The 20,833-nt window shown below is 42.5% G+C and overlaps 1 protein-coding gene across 2 annotated transcripts in view; it reads left to right on the top strand.

Moving 5' to 3' along the window:
• The window catches only part of CSPG4 (chondroitin sulfate proteoglycan 4), a 53,236-nt gene extending 32,922 nt beyond the window's left edge, over positions 1–20,314 (top strand). For both annotated transcript variants that reach the window (XM_039343851.1, XM_039343850.1), the window contains 9 exons: positions 3,721–3,884; positions 4,414–7,986; positions 8,635–9,114; positions 10,569–10,745; positions 12,901–13,099; positions 14,675–14,809; positions 15,186–15,346; positions 16,118–16,301; positions 17,215–20,314. In XM_039343851.1, coding sequence (XP_039199785.1) covers positions 4,420–7,986; positions 8,635–9,114; positions 10,569–10,745; positions 12,901–13,099; positions 14,675–14,809; positions 15,186–15,346; positions 16,118–16,301; positions 17,215–19,166 — 6,855 coding nt within the window. In that variant the 5' untranslated portion in view covers positions 3,721–3,884; positions 4,414–4,419 and the 3' untranslated portion in view covers positions 19,167–20,314. The remainder of the gene's footprint in view (positions 1–3,720; positions 3,885–4,413; positions 7,987–8,634; positions 9,115–10,568; positions 10,746–12,900; positions 13,100–14,674; positions 14,810–15,185; positions 15,347–16,117; positions 16,302–17,214) is intronic.
• Positions 20,315–20,833: the final 519 nt, after the last annotated feature.

The following is a 20,833-nucleotide window of genomic DNA, read 5'->3' as shown; positions in this document are numbered from 1 at the left end:
ATCTTGGGTAATCGATGGGGGAAGGAGACAGAGTGTAATTTAGCATGTCATGTAAACCAACTGGTTTGGCTGGTTGATTCCATGTGTGGTACAAATGTGTTAATTCCCTTCATCTAGTTAAATGTTGATAGAAACCCATGCAGGAAGAACACAGAAGGAAGAACCCACTAGAACATGCCCTACTCCATGTTTTGCTTCCAGTTGTCAAGCAATGTCCCAAAGGTTTTGCTTTTTCAAAAGGCAACTGGACTTCCTTTATTTTTGCTTGAAGATGTTTTGCTTCTCATCCAAGAAGCTTCTGAAGCAAAAACATCTTCAATGCCTTCAATTAAAAAGCAAGACAGTCCAGTTGCCCTTTGAAAAAGCAGCTGCATGAATGTGAATCTCCATAGACACTTGTTAAGCAATGTTTGAAAAGAGTTGATATGAAAAAGGCCAGGGAGACATTCTGGCAAGGCACCATCTCAGTCTGACCTATTGTCATGGTTGGGCTGATTACTATTAGGGCAATTGTGGCTATGAAGATGAACAGGAAGAATGGATCTTGGCTTGTCAGCCCACTTGGGGAAAAAAACATGAACTGTAAATGACAGCCCTTGGCTGGGTTTCTAGTGAGGTATAATTTTTATTGGGAGTTTCATATATGCAGCTTGCATTCGATCTGATATGAAGTCAGTACAAATAGATATAATGGTTTCAAATTTTCCTGCATCCATTTCATACCATTTGTAGTGCTTCCTCTAATACATGCTGGAAATCAATAAATGAGCTTGTCAGCTTTATACCAGAGTGGGGAATGTAGACAATGAGCATTTATTAAAGGAGAAATCATTTGCTTTTACTCTCTCTTATACATTTTAAAAAATGGCTTTTTAAATGTAATGTTCTTCTCAAATTCTACTTGTTCCTGAGATTGTAAAGAGGACAGGCGAACGATAAATGTGGTATTCTATTTTTCATAAAATGAAAGCTGCAATTCTCAGAAATGAAGATATGCCTTAATTAAAACCTGGAACGAGACTGAAATGTCAAAATACTCGCAGAAATAATTACAGGAGGGCCAATAGAATTGTTTTCAGAAATCAGTAATTCTGGAAATTATTAAACATAGAAAACCAATATGTAACACGAAGTACAATTTTCCTGTTAAGGTGCTGGAAGACACTTCTTTTCCAGTTTAAGCCAAACTGATAGGCTTGGTCTTGCTGAATTTTGAAAACGCAGTGCTCTAATTCTTTAGAAAAAAAGATGTAATGCTAAGAAAAAGCAGTGTGCTCCTTCTTTTAGGCGGGCTCCACTTGTCTGGGAGATGTAATTTCTTTTGAGTCTAACAGGGGCAGCAGCTGCCTTTTCACCAAAGGGAAGCAGAAGGTTTATAACTAAAGGTTGACCTTCAGTGTCCTCTGCAGATCAAAAAGGGAAGCTAATCCCTCCGTTTTGCAAAGGGATGGGTGTGTTTGAGGCTCCAGACGCTGAGCCCAAGTGTCAATCTTCAGGCCATGCAAGAAGTCCCATGGCCTGGTGACACTGCAGTCCTTAGAGGATTGGAATATGAGGACAAGGTTCCACTAGATCAGTGGTTCTCAACCTTTTTAATGCCGCGACCCCCAACCGGTCGTAAGTCAAGGACTACTCAACCAGTCGTAAGTCGAGGACTACTCAACTGGTGAAGCACCATTTGCAGAATGGGACTTTTGGTGGGCTCAGCAGGGCAGAGAGAGCCTGGACAATTCCTATTGGCTTTTGAAAGCCAATAGAATTAGACTCTATTCAAGAGAGTCTATTCTATTGGCTTTCAAAAGCCAATAGAATAAAAGGGAGTAGCACAGCTAAGGAAAAGGGGGAAAAAAATGGCGGACTGCGTTTGGCGACCCCCGTGAAATGGTCGTTCGACCCCAAATGGGGTCCCAATCCACAGGTTGAGAACCACTGGTCCAGATCTTAGCGTCTCCTTGCTTTCTAGATTAAAAGATGGCAAAAGGCAAAAGGAGCAGAGAGAGTTGCACGGAATTCTGAGGACACCCTGATCAGTTGGGAGGAGGAGGGGGGAAGGGAAAGAAGGAAGAAGGAAAAGGGGAAAGGGAAGGGAAGGAGGAGGAGGGTGGAGAAGGAGAAGAAGAAGGAAAAAGAGAAGGAGAGGGAGAGGGAGAGGGAGAAAGTTTGTTTGCCAAGTGCATATCTTGCAAACAAGCTCTGAATTGTTTAAACAAGCCAAAGATGGATAGAATTTAGGTCAGTCTTTCCTCAATCTTGGCAGCTTTAAGATAAATAGACTTCAACTCCCAGAATTCCCCAGTCATGCAAAATCTGCACATTCTTTAAAATTGGGCAATTAGAGTATGCAATTGAGAAAAGTGCAGCTTACAAAAGCTAATTGCGTCGCATGTCACAATATTGACACTAGAATGCATGTTTGAGTAAATCTGCAGCATCAGATGAAAATAGAATTAATTTCTTCTGTGATCCTTAAATAGAAAGAAGAGGGTTTTTGAGAAAATTGGTCATTTGTCCTCCTTCTGCCTGGAATCTGACCAAGAAGCTGTACTGTTAGCACACCCACTCTTGAAATGAATTGCTGTATTTGCAGTTCATCCCTTCTCCCTGAGAATCTGTTCCCCAGATCTGTTGGTTATCTTGTAGAGAGAGGAAACATAAAGCTGTTCTCTTCTTCAGAGAAAGTAGCTGGGCATTAGTGGACATGAAGTAGTTAATTGGGGAGGGAGCTAAAAGACCTTTTCTCTGGGTGGTGTGGATGGCAACATCTGCCTTCTGCCATGCTGGAGGTTCCATCACTTGATGTTTTCAAGCAAAGGTTGGATAGTCCATTGTCTGGGACAATGTTTCTCAACCTTAGCAACTTTAAGATGTGTGGACTTCAACTCCCAGCAAGCTGACTGAATTCTGGGATCTGAAGTCTACACATTTTAAAGTTGCCAAGGTTGAGTAGCACTGGCCTGGGACAATCTGGGGGTTCCTGATCTGGTCAGGACTTGGACTAATAGAACTCCAAGATTTTTTTCCAACTTTGGGGTTCTGCGATTGGTCATCCTGCTAGAAGAACAGACAGACCCATGTCTCCCGCAAACTGTTGCTGATGATAACAAAGCTTTCAAGATTCATTCTTGACATGACAGATTCTTCTGAAGAAAGCCCCCCATTTTTGGAGCATGCAACTCTCTCATTTGATAGATTTTTTTGGTCTTCTAGACTATTTTTAATCCAAGCAATATGGTCCTAGAAAAAAGACATTCTCCACTCCTGCATGGTGTGTGATGATTCTCTGGTTAGTGTTACTCAACCTGTAGTGTCTTCCTTGGGTTGTATTGCATCTATTCCTTCTTTTCAGGTCTTGAAAATTGAGCTCCGTCACAAATTAAACAAGAACTGGGTTTTGTAAACTGTAAATCCAATCAACTAATAAATAGGTTCCATCAACAGCTAACTTAGACTTGGTGTTCAAGAAACTGGTAGATGATATGGAGTTATCGCCCCATCTGATGTCTGTAATTGGTACTACAATGTTTACTCCTTGAAGGTTTTCTTGATTTTCCCCCAGCCAACCACTTTGCAAAATCAGTTCTGACAGTAGCATTTGCAGGAAACGTTCCCAAATGCCTCACTGAATCTACCCCCAAAAAATTAATTGTCCAATCCATCTGTGTTTTTGCAAGAAATTGTCAGGGGTGATGAACATCTCCCTCAATGCTGCTTCTTTTTCAGTGTCTTTTTTTGGAGATGACTATGTGGAGATCCCCTTGATCCACACCTACAGCACCATCCATCTTCACGTGCAGTTCCTCACCAGCTATCATAATGCCCTCCTCTTCTTGGCTGCTGGACAAAAGGACTACCTTCTTCTAGAGCTTCGTGCGGGTGTCCTACAGGTCAGCAAAATACTTCCGTGGCTGAGGAAAAGGGGTAAAAAGAATATTTAGAACCTAGAACCTAGAATAATAGAGTTGGGAGGGTTCTTGAAGGTCTTCTGGTCCAAACCCTGCTCAAGGCAGGAGACAATATGCCTAGATCCAATCTCCTGCTATCCCCATTGCTTACAGCTAAAAAGGAAGGGGAAGGAAGGCATAGAAGCCCTTGCGAACAGGGTTGCAATTATGGGATTAAGCTGGAGGAAGAACAGAGCTTTACTTCCATCAGGGGAGAGGAAAATGTCTAAATTTTGAATGTCAGAAGGAGGACAATGTTTTTGTTTGTTTGTTTGGAAAGAAATGGTATACATTTAATGCAGAAAGGAGTTTGAACCAAGACTATTCCTTCTTGGTTGTACCATTCTGCAAAAGTGAAATCATCTTGCCTCCATCAAGGCAGTTAGCAAAGGCAAAATTCTCCTCACGCTTCAGAAGATGGAGTCTGACTGTCCGATGTGTTTATGATGTCTTTTGTCTTCTCTTTGTGCAGGCCAGAATGGACCTGGGCTCCGGAGAACTGTCTGTCAGGTCCCCAGCAGAACTGCAATTCAACAATCTTGTGACTCATGATGTTGATCTTCTGGTGACAGATGACAAGATGATATTGATTGTGGATGGTCTCTTTAATATCTCCACAGAAATTCCAGAGCCTCTTCAAGAATTGGACATTGATTATGGGCTCTACGTGGCAGGTACAGGAAACCTGGAACTGCCGTATCTCACTGGAGTGAGTTTGTCATTCCGGGGCTGTCTCCAGACTCTGACATTTAATGATCATGATGTCCTCTCTGCACTGGCAACCAACACTGGCATCAAAGCATCCCATGGCGCCCGTGAGGGATGCAGTGAAGAATTCTCTGCTGGTCCTGAGGTTCCTTTGGGCTTCTTAGGATCAAACTCTTATATCACATTTCCTGGATGGGATGCAAGGAATGGAGGAACCATAGAGTTTGTGATCACCACAAGTGTCAAACAGGCCCCTTTGCTTTACCAATCGGGGGTGGAAAAGGATTTCTTCTACCTTGAAATCTTTGATGGACACTTAAGAGGTGTGGTGGAGAAGGGGAATGGCCTGGTGCTGCTTCACAACAATATCTACCTCAGCAACGAACAGGATCACTACGTCAAGGTCTACATGGACAATCGAAAATTTGAGATCCTGGTTGACTACTATGTCTCACAGACCTCTAGCAAGGGGATCCATAGCTACTTTGATCTTCAAGGACCTCTTTTTCTTGGTGGTCTGAATGAGAAGGCTGCCAGCAGAATGAAAGACCGTGGACTGGGCTTTATACCTGCAAACAGCTTCTTCAATAACTCCTTTGTGGGTTGTATAGAGGACTTGAGGATTAATGAGGAAAGGCTGAGCCTACAAGATGCTCTTGTCACTAAGGACATAAATGCTGGCTGTGGAAAATCAGAGCAGTACTCAGATTATGACAATGTTTATGAACAGGATGAGGCCACCACAAGCTCTCCTCTAGACAGTTGGCAGGGCCCTGTTATGGAGCCCTGTCGCCCAGATCCTAGCTTGCCACCAGTCTTTACTAATTTCACCAAACTATTGCACGTCAGTCCCCTGGTAGTTGCTGAAGGGGGCACAGCTTTTTTGGAGTGGTGGCACACTCAGCCAACAATTGACCTCAACCGTGCAAACATCAGGCAATCTCAAGTGCTCTTCAGTGTCACTACAGATCCAAGACACGGGCAGCTGGAATTAAACCTCTCCAAAGTAAGGAGCAGAGGCAAGTTCACTCTCTTGGACATTGTGAATCGGAAAGTCAAGTATGTTCATGATGGTTCTGAGAGTCCCATGGATCAGCTGCTCTTGGAGGTCACTGTAACTGCCAGAGGAGATATTCCGGAGTGTTTATGGCAAGGCCAGATATATTTGCTCCCCATTAAGATCAACCCAGTCAATGATGCTCCCGAAGTGGTTTTTCCACATGGAGATCACATGGTCATCCTGGAACACACACGCAAACATCTCCACCCAACCATCTTTCAAGCCCATGATGACGACACCCCCTGTGACAGCGTGCGATTCCAAGTGCTTGGTGGGATGAGAATGGAAGAAGGATATCTGGAGTACGACTTCCATCCTGGAGTCCCAATTGAAGAGTTTTCCTGTAGAGACCTGGAAGCAGGCCATGTGGTCTATGTCCATCAAGATGGGCCTGTATCCACCCTTACCATCCAAGTGAACGATGGCATGGTGATGAGCCCGGTGGCGACCTTGAGGATAGAAGCAGTGGAGCCAGATATCCAACTCCACAACAACACAGGACTCTTTGTCCTACAAGGAGACAACGTTTCAATAACCAAAGCCAACCTTTCTGTGGATCTTAATGCAGTCCAGCAAAAAGTGTCTGTGTTGTATCACTTGACCTCCTCTCTCCAGTATGGTGAGATCCAGAAGCAAGGAGGGCTGAGTGGAGAGTGGAAGAAGACAGAATCTTTTTACCAGCAGGATATTGATCAAGGACGCGTCCGCTACGCCAGCACAGATGACAAACATCGAGTAGAAGACACGATTGAGAAGCTGCAGTTCACCGTTCAGGTGGGCCAGAAGATCCTGAACAACAACAGCTTCCCCATCAGAGTCAAAAGGGCTGCCATCAGGATGAAAACCATGATCCCCATCCAGATAAAAAACGAGAAAGAGAAAAACATCACATCTGCTGAACTGGAGGCAGTTTTGGAAGAGGCAGGTTCTAACCAAGTGACTTTCCACTATGTGATCCTTCAGTCGCCAAAAAAGGGAAATCTTGAACTTCAGGACACCCGGTTGGCTGAGGGCTTGAGTTTTACCCAGGAAGATTTGCAGAGAGGACTACTGAGTTACGTTGCAACTGTTAGAGACTCCAAGGAAACAGAAGACGTATTCCAGTTCCGGGTCATGGCTAAACCCTACTATTCCCCTGTATATACTTACAAAATAGAGATAGGGGGAGATCCAGATACCCCTGTCTTGACTAATGTCCTTTTGTCCATTTTAGAAGGAGGACAGGCCATCATTACCAAGGATTACTTGTTTGTCAAGAGTGCCAACAGCATGAACTACATATATGAGGTGATCGATGGCCCCACCCATGGGAAGCTTCTCTGGAGAACCTCTGAGCCTGGGTCAACCAGGGAGGAGATAATAGCAACATTCACCAATGAAGACATCCTGCAAGGTCGCCTTGTCTACCAGCATGATGATTCTGAGACTCTAGAAGATGACATCCCCTTTGTAGCCATCAAGCAGGTGGAAGGAAGCTTTGACTCGGAGGCTGAGGAGGTGAGAGGTGTCTTCAGGGTCTCCATTCAGCCTGTCAATGACCACACCCCAGTTCAGGTGGTCAACAAGGTCTTCAATGTGGTTCGTAAAGGTCAGCGCCTGATGACCACAGAAGACATCACCTTTATCGATGAAGATTCGGGCTTCTCAGACGCACAGTTGGTGTTGGTAAGAAAAGATATTCTTTTTGGTAGCATCATTGCTGCAGATGATAGAAGTAGCCAACTGTATCGCTTCACTCAAGATGACTTGAGGAAGAAAAAAATCCTTTTTGTCCACTCAGGAGCTGACCGGGGCTGGATTCAGTTCCAGGTTTCTGACGGTCTACACCAGATCACAACACTTCTGGAAGTGCAAGCTTCGGACCCTTACCTCAAGATCAACCATACTGGCTTGGTTATTCACCAAGGTAACCAAGAGCCCATTGACTCCTCTGTCCTCAGGGTGGAAACCAACATGGACATCAGGAATGACCAAGACATCCTCTTCCGTATCTTGGCCCCACCCTTGTGGGGAATGTTGCTACGAGATGGCCAAGAAATAACATCTTTTACAAAAAGGGATCTCCTGGCAGGAGATATTATTTATCATCATAATGGGAGCAGAGAGTCTCAAGATACTGTTCATTTTTCTGTTGAAGCAAACCAGGTGTCTGTGGAGGAGACACTGAAAGTTACCATATTAACAGATTCCCATCCTGACCCACTAAATCTTGTTCACAACGAGAAGATACACATCCTCCAAGGAGAAGCAATGGCAATTAAAAATGATTACTTGCTGGTAAGCTATACTTGCCCTAATTTTTTGGGTTTCCATATTTACTTTTCCTTCCTTCAAGACTAAAAAAAACTCTATATGGAGATTCAGTCATCCAAGTCCTACTTGTCTCAAAGGTGCTTTTCCAAAAGGCAACTGGACTATGTTTTTTCCTTGAGGAAGAAGATGTTTTGCTTCTAATCCGAGAAGCTTCATCAGTTCTGATTCCATCCTTCCATCCTCCTCACCATACACTCAGAACTGATGAAGTTTCTCGGATGAGAAGCGAAATGTTTTCTTCCTCAAGGAAAAAAACGTAGTCCAGTTGCTTTTTGAAAAGCACCTTGGAGACTAAAAAATAGTCCTTAAAATAAAAAGCAAGAGGACTAGGAATATTCTGTGAATTTAAGGGGTCTTTAAGACTTACTGTTTAAGGAAATTTAGATAGCAATCTTGTAATATGTGTAGTTGTAGAAGTGTTGGAAGTTCTTGTAGGCTACCTAAGCTCATCAGAGTTTATTACATTAAGAGATTCAGATGTTTACTATTAAGCTTACCATGAGAGCAATTGGTTCTGTTCATGAATCACCCTTATTGTCAAGAAGAACCATCAGATGTGATCAGTGCGAAACAAAGAAATGTTAAATTTTTCCTTCTTCATCCAATTTGCAGGTTGAGCATGATGAAATTGAACCCCAAAATATCATCTACACAATCATCAACTCTCCCAACTCAGGATTTCTGGTGGCTTTGTCTGAAAACCATGCTTCAGATGAACCTCCAAGCCTGGATCCCATCCAGACCTTCACCCAGGAAGATGTAAATGAAGGCAAAGTCCTCTTTCTCCATTCCAGCCCTGAGATTCAGAGTGATCAGTTCATGGTTGATGTTACTGCTGATGGAGTAGATGCTCTGAAAGGGGTAGTGGTGGACCTGGAGATTCTTCCCATTTCAGTCCCTTTGGAGGTTCACAATTTCACAGTGATTGAAGGACGCAGCCAGGTGCTTTCCATGGATATCCTGAATATTCCCACCACTTACTCCTCATCTTTCGATGTAGAATTTGTGGTTGTTGAGATACCAGAACATGGCACTTTCCAGAATATGGAAAGACCTGAAGAAGGCAGCTTAAATGTTTTCTCCTGGGATGAGGTAGGAAGCAACATAATCTCTTCAAGTTTTTTTATTTGAAATAAATAAATTTATCCCTTCCTTCCTTCCTTCCTTCCTTCCTTCCTTCCTTCCTTCCTTCCTTCCTTCCTTCATTCATTCATTCATTCCAGGCCTTTTGAAACACTTCTGCTGGCTTAGAAATAGTGCAGGATTTACTATCACATTTGAGAAGCTCATGTTGAATGGATGAAACCTAATTCTTTAGGTCTTTGCAACTTACGTCTATAATGGGCAGGCTCCATTACAGTCATAAATCAAGGACTACTCTGTTCTTCAATCTGCAGATCTGCAATTCTATAATTGTGTGCAAAAGGAAACTACCTCCACCAGGAAAATAAAGGGGCATTTCTCTTTTAATTTAAAACACAGCTGTCATTTTTTTGTCCAATCATGTGGACGCCTGTAGAGAAAATGTGAAATGCATAGGTGATATTCATCCGTTATGTGGAATATGGACACGCACCTTTGCTGGATGCAGACTTGGTATATAAAAAGTTGCTTTCTGCTGGCCCTCTTTGTGGCATCCTCTCCCTAGACTATTTGGGATCATGTCTAATCTCTTTAGGATTAATTGGCTGGGTCAACTGATCGCGTTTTTCTCATGATTCAACATGATCTGCTAAGCAGGTTATGCAAACAGAACTACCAAATTAAACATTTGTCCATTGGTTCAAACAGCGCACACCCATTATTGTCCATCTAATAAGCCACATCTCTGGGTTTCTAGATTCCCCAACCCTCCATGGCATTGAATGATCCTTCTGCATCTGTGTACTCTGTGACAGTTAGACATCAAGGAATATTGGTGTAAGGACCCACCCCACTTTGCATCTTAAGACAGAACTCTTGGAATATTTCTTCCAACAGGCATCTTTATTAAGAGAAAATGGTTGCAGGTGTTCTAGACAGGACTTGGGGGCCAAGCCCTATGGTTCAAGGTTTTAAGGGGCTCCCAGCAACCCCCCCCCACACACACACACACACCATCCTTCCAGTGACAATCCCAGGCATTACATTTTCACTCCCTTTTTCCTCACTGCTGGAAGGGAGACTTCAGAGGGGAGTAGATGAAAGCTGATGGCCCCATTGTTATGGTTAGTCCTTTTGGTGGTATCCACATTCAGTCCCTTTTGAAGTTGTAATGAAGGAAGTGAGGGCCATAAATCCCTTTGCTCACCCCCCTTCCCCTTCATCGTATGACAGAATCCAGAGAGGACAGAAATGGGGTTTTCCATAGTCGATAACTAGAGATGAAATATAATTGGATTCTGATATCTATTGGCTTGCACAAACATCTTGGTGGACCCAAGTTTCAGATTTGATGGAGAGCCAGTTTCTTTGAGATTTAATTTCCCTATCATTTGTTTGAAATAAATGTGAGAGGGGTAGAATTTGAGCCAGGAATCTTGTCATAACGTCCTCCTTGCATTTAGGTGGAGAATCAGCTCATCAAGTACATACACGATGGAAGTGAGTCCTTGACTGACAGATTCACAGTCATTGCCAATGTTTCTGAAGTTAATCAACAGAGCCAACCCAAGACCATCTCCATTAGCATCTCTCCAGTCAACGATGAGGCACCGGTGCTAATGGTCAATACACAACTGCAGGTATTTACTTCAAGAGTGGTGGATGGAATTTTAAGGTTATTCAAATGCGTTGTCCCAAAAAATATTATTCTAATTATAGCTATTAAGTAGAAGCTTCAGATGGTCATGGAGACACCTACAACTCTTGGCCTAACCAGTGGAAGTAGCCTAAAATATATATTTATTGTGGATTATTTTCAGTTGTTCAGTTGCCTCCAGCTTTTTATGACCCAATGGATATCATTTTACCAAGACTGAACATTTTTCAGTTTAGCAAGGTCCTCTCTACAGGTAGTCCTTAATGCTCAACCACAGTTAGGACCAGAATATCCCTCATTAACCAAAGCGGTTGTTAAGTGAATCAACATCCTCTGGAAAAAGGTGCCCAAATACCATCTCATTCCTTTTGCCAGCTTTTGCCTGGCAGTGTAAGATGTTGGTCGCAAGATGGCAGTAGAAATCCATGCAACAATTTCCAACTTGCAAGAGAAGTTATGGCCAAGATATGTGGGGTTTTTTTTTTTAATATAAAAGAGGAAAAACAAAAACATTCACTCAAAGGGAGGCAGTTTTCAATCACTAGAGCTTTGCTTCTTGATCGGAGGTTCTGGGAATTATTATTTATTAGGAGGTCCCACCCTTAAAAGCTGGAATACCTGCTCTAGACAGTATGGCTGACAGAGGACCATCCACGGTCTCTCATGAAGGAGAATTCACCATTTTGTGTTGCAGCCAGTCCAATCCTACCATCAGGAATTTTTCCCTTCCAGTTTTAACTCTCTAGATCTCATCCTTCCTTCTGGGGTTAATAAAGAACGGAGTGTCTAGTGTTGTGATGACTTAGCAAAGAGCTTTGTGTTGATCCAAATGAGGAATAATGATTGCAGGCAAAGGCTGGCCAGCAGAGTCCCTAGGTATTCATGACTGCCAAGTCCCTTCAGTCAGTTCTGCTCTAAACAGATTCCAAAATTAATCCCTTGAAGAATTTTAAAAACACCAAATCTGGGATGCAAAATTCCAGAGAGCCATTGGCAGGAAAGATGGAATTAGAATTAGAATAATAGAGTTGGAAGGGACCTTGTAGGTCATCTAGTCCACCACCACCCCACCCAAGCTGGAGACCTACACCATTTCTGGCAAATGACAGTCCAGTCTCTTCTCTTTTTTTTTTATTGAAAGTTTTTTAAATTTTACAAAACAAATCCCCTCCCCAAACCCCCCCCACCCTCCCATACCCTCCCCCACCTCCCCAAACCTCCCAAACCCTCCCCCAACCTTCCCAGAGCTGAGTACAGGCTTAATTAAAATTTTTCAGAAAAAGAAAAGAAAAACTTAAAACACATATAAATCCTAAACAAATCTAAATACATTAAATTAAATAGGTTATCTTCTCTAAAAGATAATAATTGCAATCATTAAACACATTATAATATACTCCAAACATTGTCTAGTATCATACTTATATTATTATCCATCATTCTGTATAAACTCCCTCCAAAACACAAATTTAAACATTACTTTCTTTGAATATCTATACCTACAATATAAAATAGTCCAGTCTTTTCTTGAAAGCTTCCAGTGATGAAACTGCTCCTTATTCTCCTTCTCCAAGCAGATCAGTATAAGTGGTGTCAAAGGCCAACTCCTGAAGGACATGTCCATTGGGCCAGCGCAAAAGAGGGAGCTGGACCCTATGCCAGAGGAAGGAGGACAAAGTCCACATGGAGGGTTTTTTGTTGTTGTTGTTGTTGTTTAGTTTTATTTTGAGAGACAGGAAGTTGCGGAGAACAAAATTGTGGGGGAAGATGTTATTTAAGAAAGAATAAATCCAAAGTGACCGAAGGCGATGTCCTCATTCTGTATGATCTCACTGTTGAACAGATGCTCAACAAGATCACACAGGGGCCAGAATTTTTCTGTGATTCTTTTTTTAAAAAATTGTTTTGCTTTCAAGGACTTGTAGCAACTCAGGGTTTATTCCAAAACTGCGGTTCTTGCTTAACGCCCGCGACCAAAACAAATTGAAACAAACAAATGCGAAATGAGTTTTCAGGGTCAGAGGTGGATGTTTCTGAGTTCTCCTCAACTGAAGCATTTCTTAACCTCATCCATATCATATTCAGATCCAAAGCTGGGTTGGTGATTGACTCCAGTGTTTTCGCATCTTTCCTGCCAGGTTGAAGAAGGGGGCACTGCCGAGATTACCCCAGAAATTCTCCAGAGTAAAGATGAAGACACCCCTCTAGAAGAAGTCATCTATTCCATCAGGACCCCAGTCAACGGGAAGGTGGTGTTGAAATCATCACCTGACAGCCCAATCCAGCGGTTCACCCAGGCCCAGATAAACAGCCATCTTGTTCAATTCATCCACGAAGGTCTGTGGTAGAATGGAAGATAGCGGGAGGTTTGGGAGCAGAGACGACAAAGTAAAGAACTCTAACTTCTGCCCAGTCAGATGGTTGAATTAACTAGCTCAGCTTTGTCAGTTCTTCGGAGTTTCAGATATGAGTCCCCCCCAGTCTTCCCCAAATATGCCAAGATTGGTTTTGAGACCTTTCTCCAGACCAAGATATGAGATGAAAGAAATATTTCTCAATTCCCTATGGGAGATATCTAAAAGCAGAGTCCCTATAACACTAAATCACGCCTGAATGCAGTTCAGTTCCTAGTAATCTCAAAGAACAACCAGGATATTGTTGGATTCTCTTTGCCTTCTCCTGGGTTGGTCTTCAAATTTCCAATCGAGTCTATGTTTAATTTCCCATTTCAGTTTTACCCAAGGTCAATCCTGCTTAGTTTCCAAGCCTACACAAGATTAGCCAGCTCTTTCCACCTGCTGAGACATACTGACTTTTAAATTCTTAATTTGCAGACCAGCCCAAGGCCACCTCGGGAGTGAAAACTATGTCCAAGGGAAGCTTGCAATCCAAAACATGCATTATGCTTACTTCCACCGAAAATTCAAGCAGGGAGTGCCACTTTCTATGTGGTCAAGACAAGACATGAAATCCTAACTTTTGCAGGCAGCACAATCAATTAGAAATCCACAATAAAAGTGCAGATTAAAGAGCAGAAAGTTTTAGAGATCACCAGGCAAAACAGGTACCCATGAAAAAGTGGTTGGTGAACATCAAATGAAAAAGAAAAGTAAGCAGGGCATTGGAGTATCCCATCAGAAAAGCATAAGCAATATGTTTCTGTATGGAGAAGATGGATAGAATATATTCAGAAGAAGTATGGAACAACAAAGTTTCATTTATTTTATGAATAATGGATTTTTATTAAATTATGAATTCAAGTTTGCAGAGAGTTAAGGGTTATTAGGACTCCGGTTACTGTATAAGTAGTAAATTTAAGTTGACTATGTTTAGTTTTCTTTCTTTTCTTTTTTTTCTTTTTCTTTTTTTTGTAACCCTGTATTGAGCTTTGGGAAGTGGGGGGGAGGGGGGAGGGGAGAGTATGGGTAGTATGTTCAATAGTTCAGATTTTGGTGATAGAGGATTGCTCAGGCATTTTCCCTCAGACTGCATCCGATTGAGAAGAAGAGGAGAGGGATAAGTAAGTAGAAAGATGGAGGAGAGAGGGAGGAGAGGAGAGGAGGAGGTAGAAGGAAGGGGGAAGTGAAGAGATGAGAAGGGGATGCGGTCTGGGGGGAAATGGGTGAGCAATGTCGGAATTTGTGTTGTATTTTAACTTTTTACGTATCTGAATTTTTTTTCTTAGGATTGTAATGAAAATAAAATAATAAAAATTGGAAAAAAAAGAAAAAGAAAAGAAAAGCATAAGCAGAATTAGTCCTACCAAGAAGTAAAACTGCACACCAACGTTTTTCTACAGGCCCCACCTGCAGTGTCCAATATCCAAAAGTAGAAGAGGTCAAGAAGTTAGGGTATGAATGACCACACCACGTGTCCTTGTGTTCTAAGCTTCTTTTTGGTTGTCGTCTCTAGGACCTCTGGAGGGAGGGTTTTCCTTTGATCTATCTGATGGTGAGAACATGTCTCCGGGACACTTTTTTGCTGTGAAAGCCCAAAAGAAACTTATCATCAGTCTGAAAAATAAGCAAGATCTGATGGTGTGCCCAGGTAAGATATCGACTGATGTCCTCAGTTTCAGAAACAACGTTATTCTTTGTGAAAGGCTAGGCTAGTCTAAGTTATGACTGGCGATGTCATCAGCTTTGCTATGAAACCCTTCCTGGAACCTCTGTCTCCTGATGTCCCCTCCATTGTGTCCCCAGCTCTACCGTTAAACTACATTTCCTCTCCTTTGCATTAAAGTTACTTGTGCATTCATGTGTTGTCAATGCATGTAAGCGCTGTGAGGTGAGCATGATGTGTATACGGAATACATCCAGCATTTAGAACCAGGAGAAACCATTTCCAATTCTTTCATAGATGAGCAACCTTTTCATTGTGTGGTATCCTAAGGGATGGCTCTCCCTATCTTTTACCTTTCAAGGATCTTCTCAGCTGGTCAGAAGTCAGAACCTGAAAGCAGTGACCAATCAAGAAGCCGAAAAGTCTTTATTTTACATCATACAACAACCTCCACAGTTTGGCAAGCTGTTGAATAGCCAGAAGAACAACGGGGAAGAGCTGAGAAATTTCACCCAAGCTGAGGTTAAAATGTTTGGGACTTTTTTGTGTGATGTAGGCCACCAATCTTAATTATGTGCCTTGATTATCAACTCTAGAGGAAGGTCTAAAAGTGGTAATCTTTTGGGTTGGGATAAATCATTTTCATTTCTTCCTGGTTTGAGTGATGACCAGATGTAGTATGAAGCTGTTTCCTTTTAATCACATGGAAACAGGGTCTACAATATTCTTCCTGAAAAAATTTTTGGAACAAGGAGCAAAAAAATGGGAGAAGAAAAGGATCACAAAATTCATTCACTTTTTCAGGGGGGTAAAGTCAGTTTACTATAACCTGAGTGCACCAAAATTAAGTTGTGGAGGACAAACCTCATAATAAGGATCTGATCTCTCCCCACTTGGAAAAGCAACATCAGGGGGGGACATGAAAGAGCATAACTAGTGGTTATGGAATACCACCAACACTTCTATGGGGGAAATAGAAGGACAAAAAGAGGAGAATTTGGTTGGAGTGATGAGGCAGCCTACATATCAACTTTCTCCAACAAAATGTTCTTGTGAACTTCATCTGTCACCAGCCCCCAGCCGGAAAAAAACCCTTTTATGCTGACTTGGTTTGTAGGAGTTGATGTCCATCATATCTAGAGAAATCCAACTGGGGAAGTCTCCTTTTGCATGGATACAAGTAGACCTACCTAGAACCCAAAGGTCCAGAGAATAAGAGGTTCCAACCAAACTAATGTTCTTGATTCTTTTCACTTTAATGAATCTTTTGTGCTTCTTGTCTTCGGCAAACAGGTAGATGCTGGAATCATTGCATACCACCATGAGATGCCACCAGAACCTTTCTGGATCCATGAAGATAATTTCCACTTCCAAATTTCTTCTCCATCGGTGACCACAGACCTATTTGTCCTTGGTGTGGTGATATCATTCGAGGCCAGCTGTCCTCAGGGCTCCTCTCAGCTGTGGAGAAATAAAGGTAGGAAGCAGAGACGTGGAGACATGCTCAGAAAGCAGATCAGTGGCTGCTAGGAGCCTGGAAGGTTTTTAAGGGAGCGGAGTTATTCTGCTATGATTGGGCTGAGCCATGAATCAGAACACAGTTACCCAACCAATTGTGTAATTCTCAATTTTTTTCTTTGTTTTTGGTAACAGAGATCTCAACTTCTGGGTGGGTACAAAAATGAAATGGGGAAGGCATGCATACAAAATTCAGAGTTTAGGATAACGTGTGTATTAATCATCAGCAGTGGAGGAGAGGAGAAAGAAGTTCAAGGCTTATGTGCAAATATTCATGCCTTTAAAAATGTAGACACTGAGAAGAGGAGGTTGTGAAACAGGCCTGGCCCAGAAAGAAAGAGATCGATCCATTTCTAGCAGCACTTCTTCTGAGAAATGAGAGCAGGTGGCAGGAACAGAAGCACTGGAGAAAGGAAAAGAAACGTTCTGTTGTTATCTGAAAAAAAGGGGGGTTATAGAAGTCCTCAACTTATGGCCATAATGAACCTGCCCACTCACATGACCTCAGGAGGGGCCAGCCATTGAAACTTTGGAACTGGGCCATGATGTACCCCAAGAGAAATCCATCAAAACTTCAGAAAGTTGCTAAGGGCCAGTCATAAATCGAAGGCAATGAAGAAAGGTATGAAGAAAGGCGGATTAAGTACAGCTCAGGTGGATCTCTGGCACTTTCTGAGGCTATTTTCTTGAACTGTATTTAATCTACCTTTCTTCCTTCTCTTCACTTTTCCCACTTCTCCTTCCCTTGTCCGTTCTCTCTTTGACACTCTCTTTCTTCCACAGCAGCTTCTACATTGCCTCCTTGTTTTGAACCAATGGCATGTTTCAGGAAGATGACCACCCCTTGTTTCTCCTTTTCTTCTCTCTTTCAGGCCTCACTGTCCCAGAAGCTCAAAGTGCAGCCATCAACGTCTCATTACTGGATGCGTCCAACCTTCTAACCAAAGAAGTAGAACCAATGAGAGCCTCCTATGACGTGGTCTTTCTGGTGACCAAATTGCCCATGTATGGGACCCTTTCTCTTCCAGATGGTCCAGTTAATAAGAGACACCCCTATTTTTTGCAATCTGACCTTGCTGCAGGTGGACTGGAATATTTCCACAATGGTCCTGGATTCCTGGATGATTATTTCAGATTTGATGCTTGGCTCCGGCACAACATGGTGAAATCTATTCAGCCCCCACAAAACGGAGATGAAATCATTATTTCTGAGGTGTTCAATATCACAGTGAGAGACAGTAATGAGATTCCACCAAAACTAGTCAGCCAAACAAAAGTCCTACAAGTTCTCCAAGGTTCCTCCACAGTGATCTCCCAAGAACATTTGAATGTCATAGATCCAGACAATTTCCCTGAAGAAATCCAATACAACATTAGTTCTGGATCTTCAGCCGGATCGGTAGCTAAGGCCCATAATATGTCGGTACCTATAAACGAATTCACACAAGCAGATATCAATGCAGGGTACCTGATGTTTATTGCCAATAGAACAAGTTCTACTGGAATTCTGGAGCTTGTTGTGTCAGATGGACTCCACAAACCCATTTCCACTTTTCTGAAAATCATAGTTCTTCCAGCAACCATATGGGCAACCAATCAGACCATCTTGGAAATACCCCAAGACCTGAACATGGCTTCACTGTCTCACAAACATCTTCTAGGCTCTTTGGATCAAGGAGGGCAAAATACCTTCTATGAGCTCATCAGAGACCCAGAGTATGGGCAGGTGGAAGTCAATCGAAAGCCCGTGAGAAGTTTTTCACAACGACAGGTGGACAATGGGGAAGTGATCTTTACTTTCACACATTTGGTCTCTTCCAAAGATGAATTTCAATTCCTTGCCACATCAGGAGCAATCAATATCTCAGGGGTTGTGAATGTAACAGTCAAAGCCTTGGTCAAAACCCAGCAGGAGATCCTTTGGCCAAGAGGAACCACTATCCAGCTCAATACCAATATCCTTGATGCACACGATCTGGCCAACAGGACAAACAGCCTCCCTGAGTTCAGAATTCTCCAAGCACCTCAAGGGAGCAATTTGGTGAAAGTCTCCAGGGACAACAAGGATCGGCCTGTCTCCATCAATGCTTTCACCCAAGATGACCTTGAGAAAGGGCTAGTTGGGTTAGAAATATGGGAGACAGAAGATTCAGGGTCAAATCACCAAGAGGACCGCTTTCAATTTGAATTGGTTGCGAAAGGTGTTCCCCCTGCCTTGGGCTGGATGGTGTATACCACTGAGATCTTCAACTCCTCAACCCCTTATAGGGCTACCTTGATCAATATGCCGGGTCCCCAGGAAAGCAGCCATAGCTCAACCCCACAGAGCATAACTTCACCCTTCCAAACTTTTACAACCATGCCTTATGAATCCAAAATGCCTCACTCTCATTCCAACAAGTCCCAGGTCCTCCCAACAACTAGGTCAGGCCAAGGAGCAACATCTGAGACAGAAAAGAGCTCTCTGCTGGGTTTCATTGAAGCCAATATGTTCAGCATCATCCTCCCCGTTTGTCTCATTCTTCTGCTCTTGGCATTGATCCTACCTCTACTTTTCTATCTCCACAAACGGAACAAGACTGGCAAGCACAATGTCCAGGGGACACCCCCCAAATACAAGAATGGAACGGTGGTGGACCAAGAAACCTTCCGTAAGACTGATCCTAGTCAAAGCATACCTCTGACCACCATCAATGCCTTGGAGGCCAAAGAACCAGGATCCAACTCAAAAGGATCCGGGCCGGGAAGACAACAGGATCCAGAATTGCTCCAGTACTGTAGGACATCTAACCCAGCTTTGAAAAACAGCCAATATTGGGTTTAAGTACTGGAATCAAAGACTAAACAGGCCATCAGTCTCTTTGCAGAGTGCCACCATTTTTTGAAGTTTCCTTTCCTGCCATCCTTTCTCTTCCATCTGCAGTTATGTAGAAGAGACCAAAATCTTTTAAGAGTAGGAAGCTTTGGTGCCTTCCAAGATATTTATTCATTGGGAATGATGCCTTTGGAATGGGGTGGGCAATTATGGTCCCTTTATGACCTGTGAACTTCAACTCTGAGGATCCCTTAGCCAGCCATGGCTGGCTCAGGAATTCTGGGAGTTGAAGTCCACAGGTTGTAAAGGAGTCATAGTTGCCCATCCTTGCTTCGGAGGGTATCATAAACTACTGAAACTCTTTAGAACTAAAGCTTTTTTAAAGATCTATTTTTATGTCTTTATGGACACAACAGAGTCCTCGGGGGTCTGCAGAAGAGAATCCAAAAGGAAACCAGTTGTGATATCCAGAAGCTGGTGGAAGAGGTTTGTGGCAAGATTTGTTGACTAGCAAAGGCCATCATAAATGTATGGGAAAGTGGAACGATTGCAAAGTAAAAGAGGCAAAATAGAAAAGGGAACAAGTACAGCAAAATTCCAGCTTTTGGAAGATCACGGAAGTGAAAATGGGTTTTATGCAGAATTTTCAGGCTTCTTTATGCACAGATTCATCATCCTGAATCTTAGCAACTAACAAAACAGGGCGATTTCTAAAACAAGAGTTAAAACATGCAGACAGTTTAAAAGTTCTCAAAAGACTGTCAGGATTTTTTTTTTCTTTCTCTTTGAGAAACTTTTTTTTTTTTTTTTGGTATTTAGGTGATTAAATGTCAGTTGATCTCACAAGAGAATAAGCGCGCTGGAGTGTCTTGTTCCAACAAGCCAAACATGGCACAGTTCTAGATTACATTTGTGTCATTCTGAATCACTTGCTCCAACTCCTGACAGGAATTCCCCACATGGAAAGTTTTTGAAAAGTTGTTTGTAGAAGTTAGTTAGAAGTGCAAATGTTGTTTCTTCCAGTATGAAGCCTAAAGAGATTCTAACTCTGGTTTCAGAGGGAGAAATAGATTATTCCACAGATCTAGAAAATCTAAGGAAAAGCCATGGTTGAAATCTGGAATTAGAAATAATCCCCAAATAAGAAAAAAAAAACAAAGGGAGGGAGGGAGGGAGGGAGGGAGGGAGGGAGGGAGGGAGGAAGGAAGGAAGGAAGGAAGGAAGGAAGGAAGGAAGGAAGGAAGGAAGGAAGGAAGGAAGGAAGGAAAAAAACTCCCATCTACCTATACAACAAGTTTACTTCTGCTTTTCCGTGAATCAACAGCTGTGGGATAACTAAATGCTCAGCCCTTATTTTGAAGGGGATGCATATTAAATGCAATTTCATAATTTTGCAAATATTATATCTGTGTTTATTTATAAATTGGTTATTCTATGGCAATTCACAGCTCTGTTATGACTTCCCCCAAGCCTAAAAAGAAGGAAAGAAATCCAGATTTTTTTCTTCTTCTGATCTTTCCTGAGCAACTTTCAGACACGTCTCTGAACAGGAGCAGGAGATTACAATACCCTGCTTGGGAGAGGTTCTCTGTTTTAAATAGTCTTGAGTAAACAAAAAAAAAAGAGTACATTTTGCATGCAAAAAACCAAGCAGGGAAGCCAGCATCCATGAAAGT

This window comes from Crotalus tigris, unplaced genomic scaffold (genome assembly GCF_016545835.1).
Source record: "Crotalus tigris isolate CLP2741 ecotype Arizona unplaced genomic scaffold, ASM1654583v1 scf7180000017877.288114, whole genome shotgun sequence".
NCBI classification, from domain to species: Eukaryota; Metazoa; Chordata; class Lepidosauria; order Squamata; family Viperidae; genus Crotalus; species Crotalus tigris.
The sequence above is the reverse complement of the archived record's forward strand: the minus strand, read 5'-3'. Positions and strand labels throughout refer to the sequence as shown.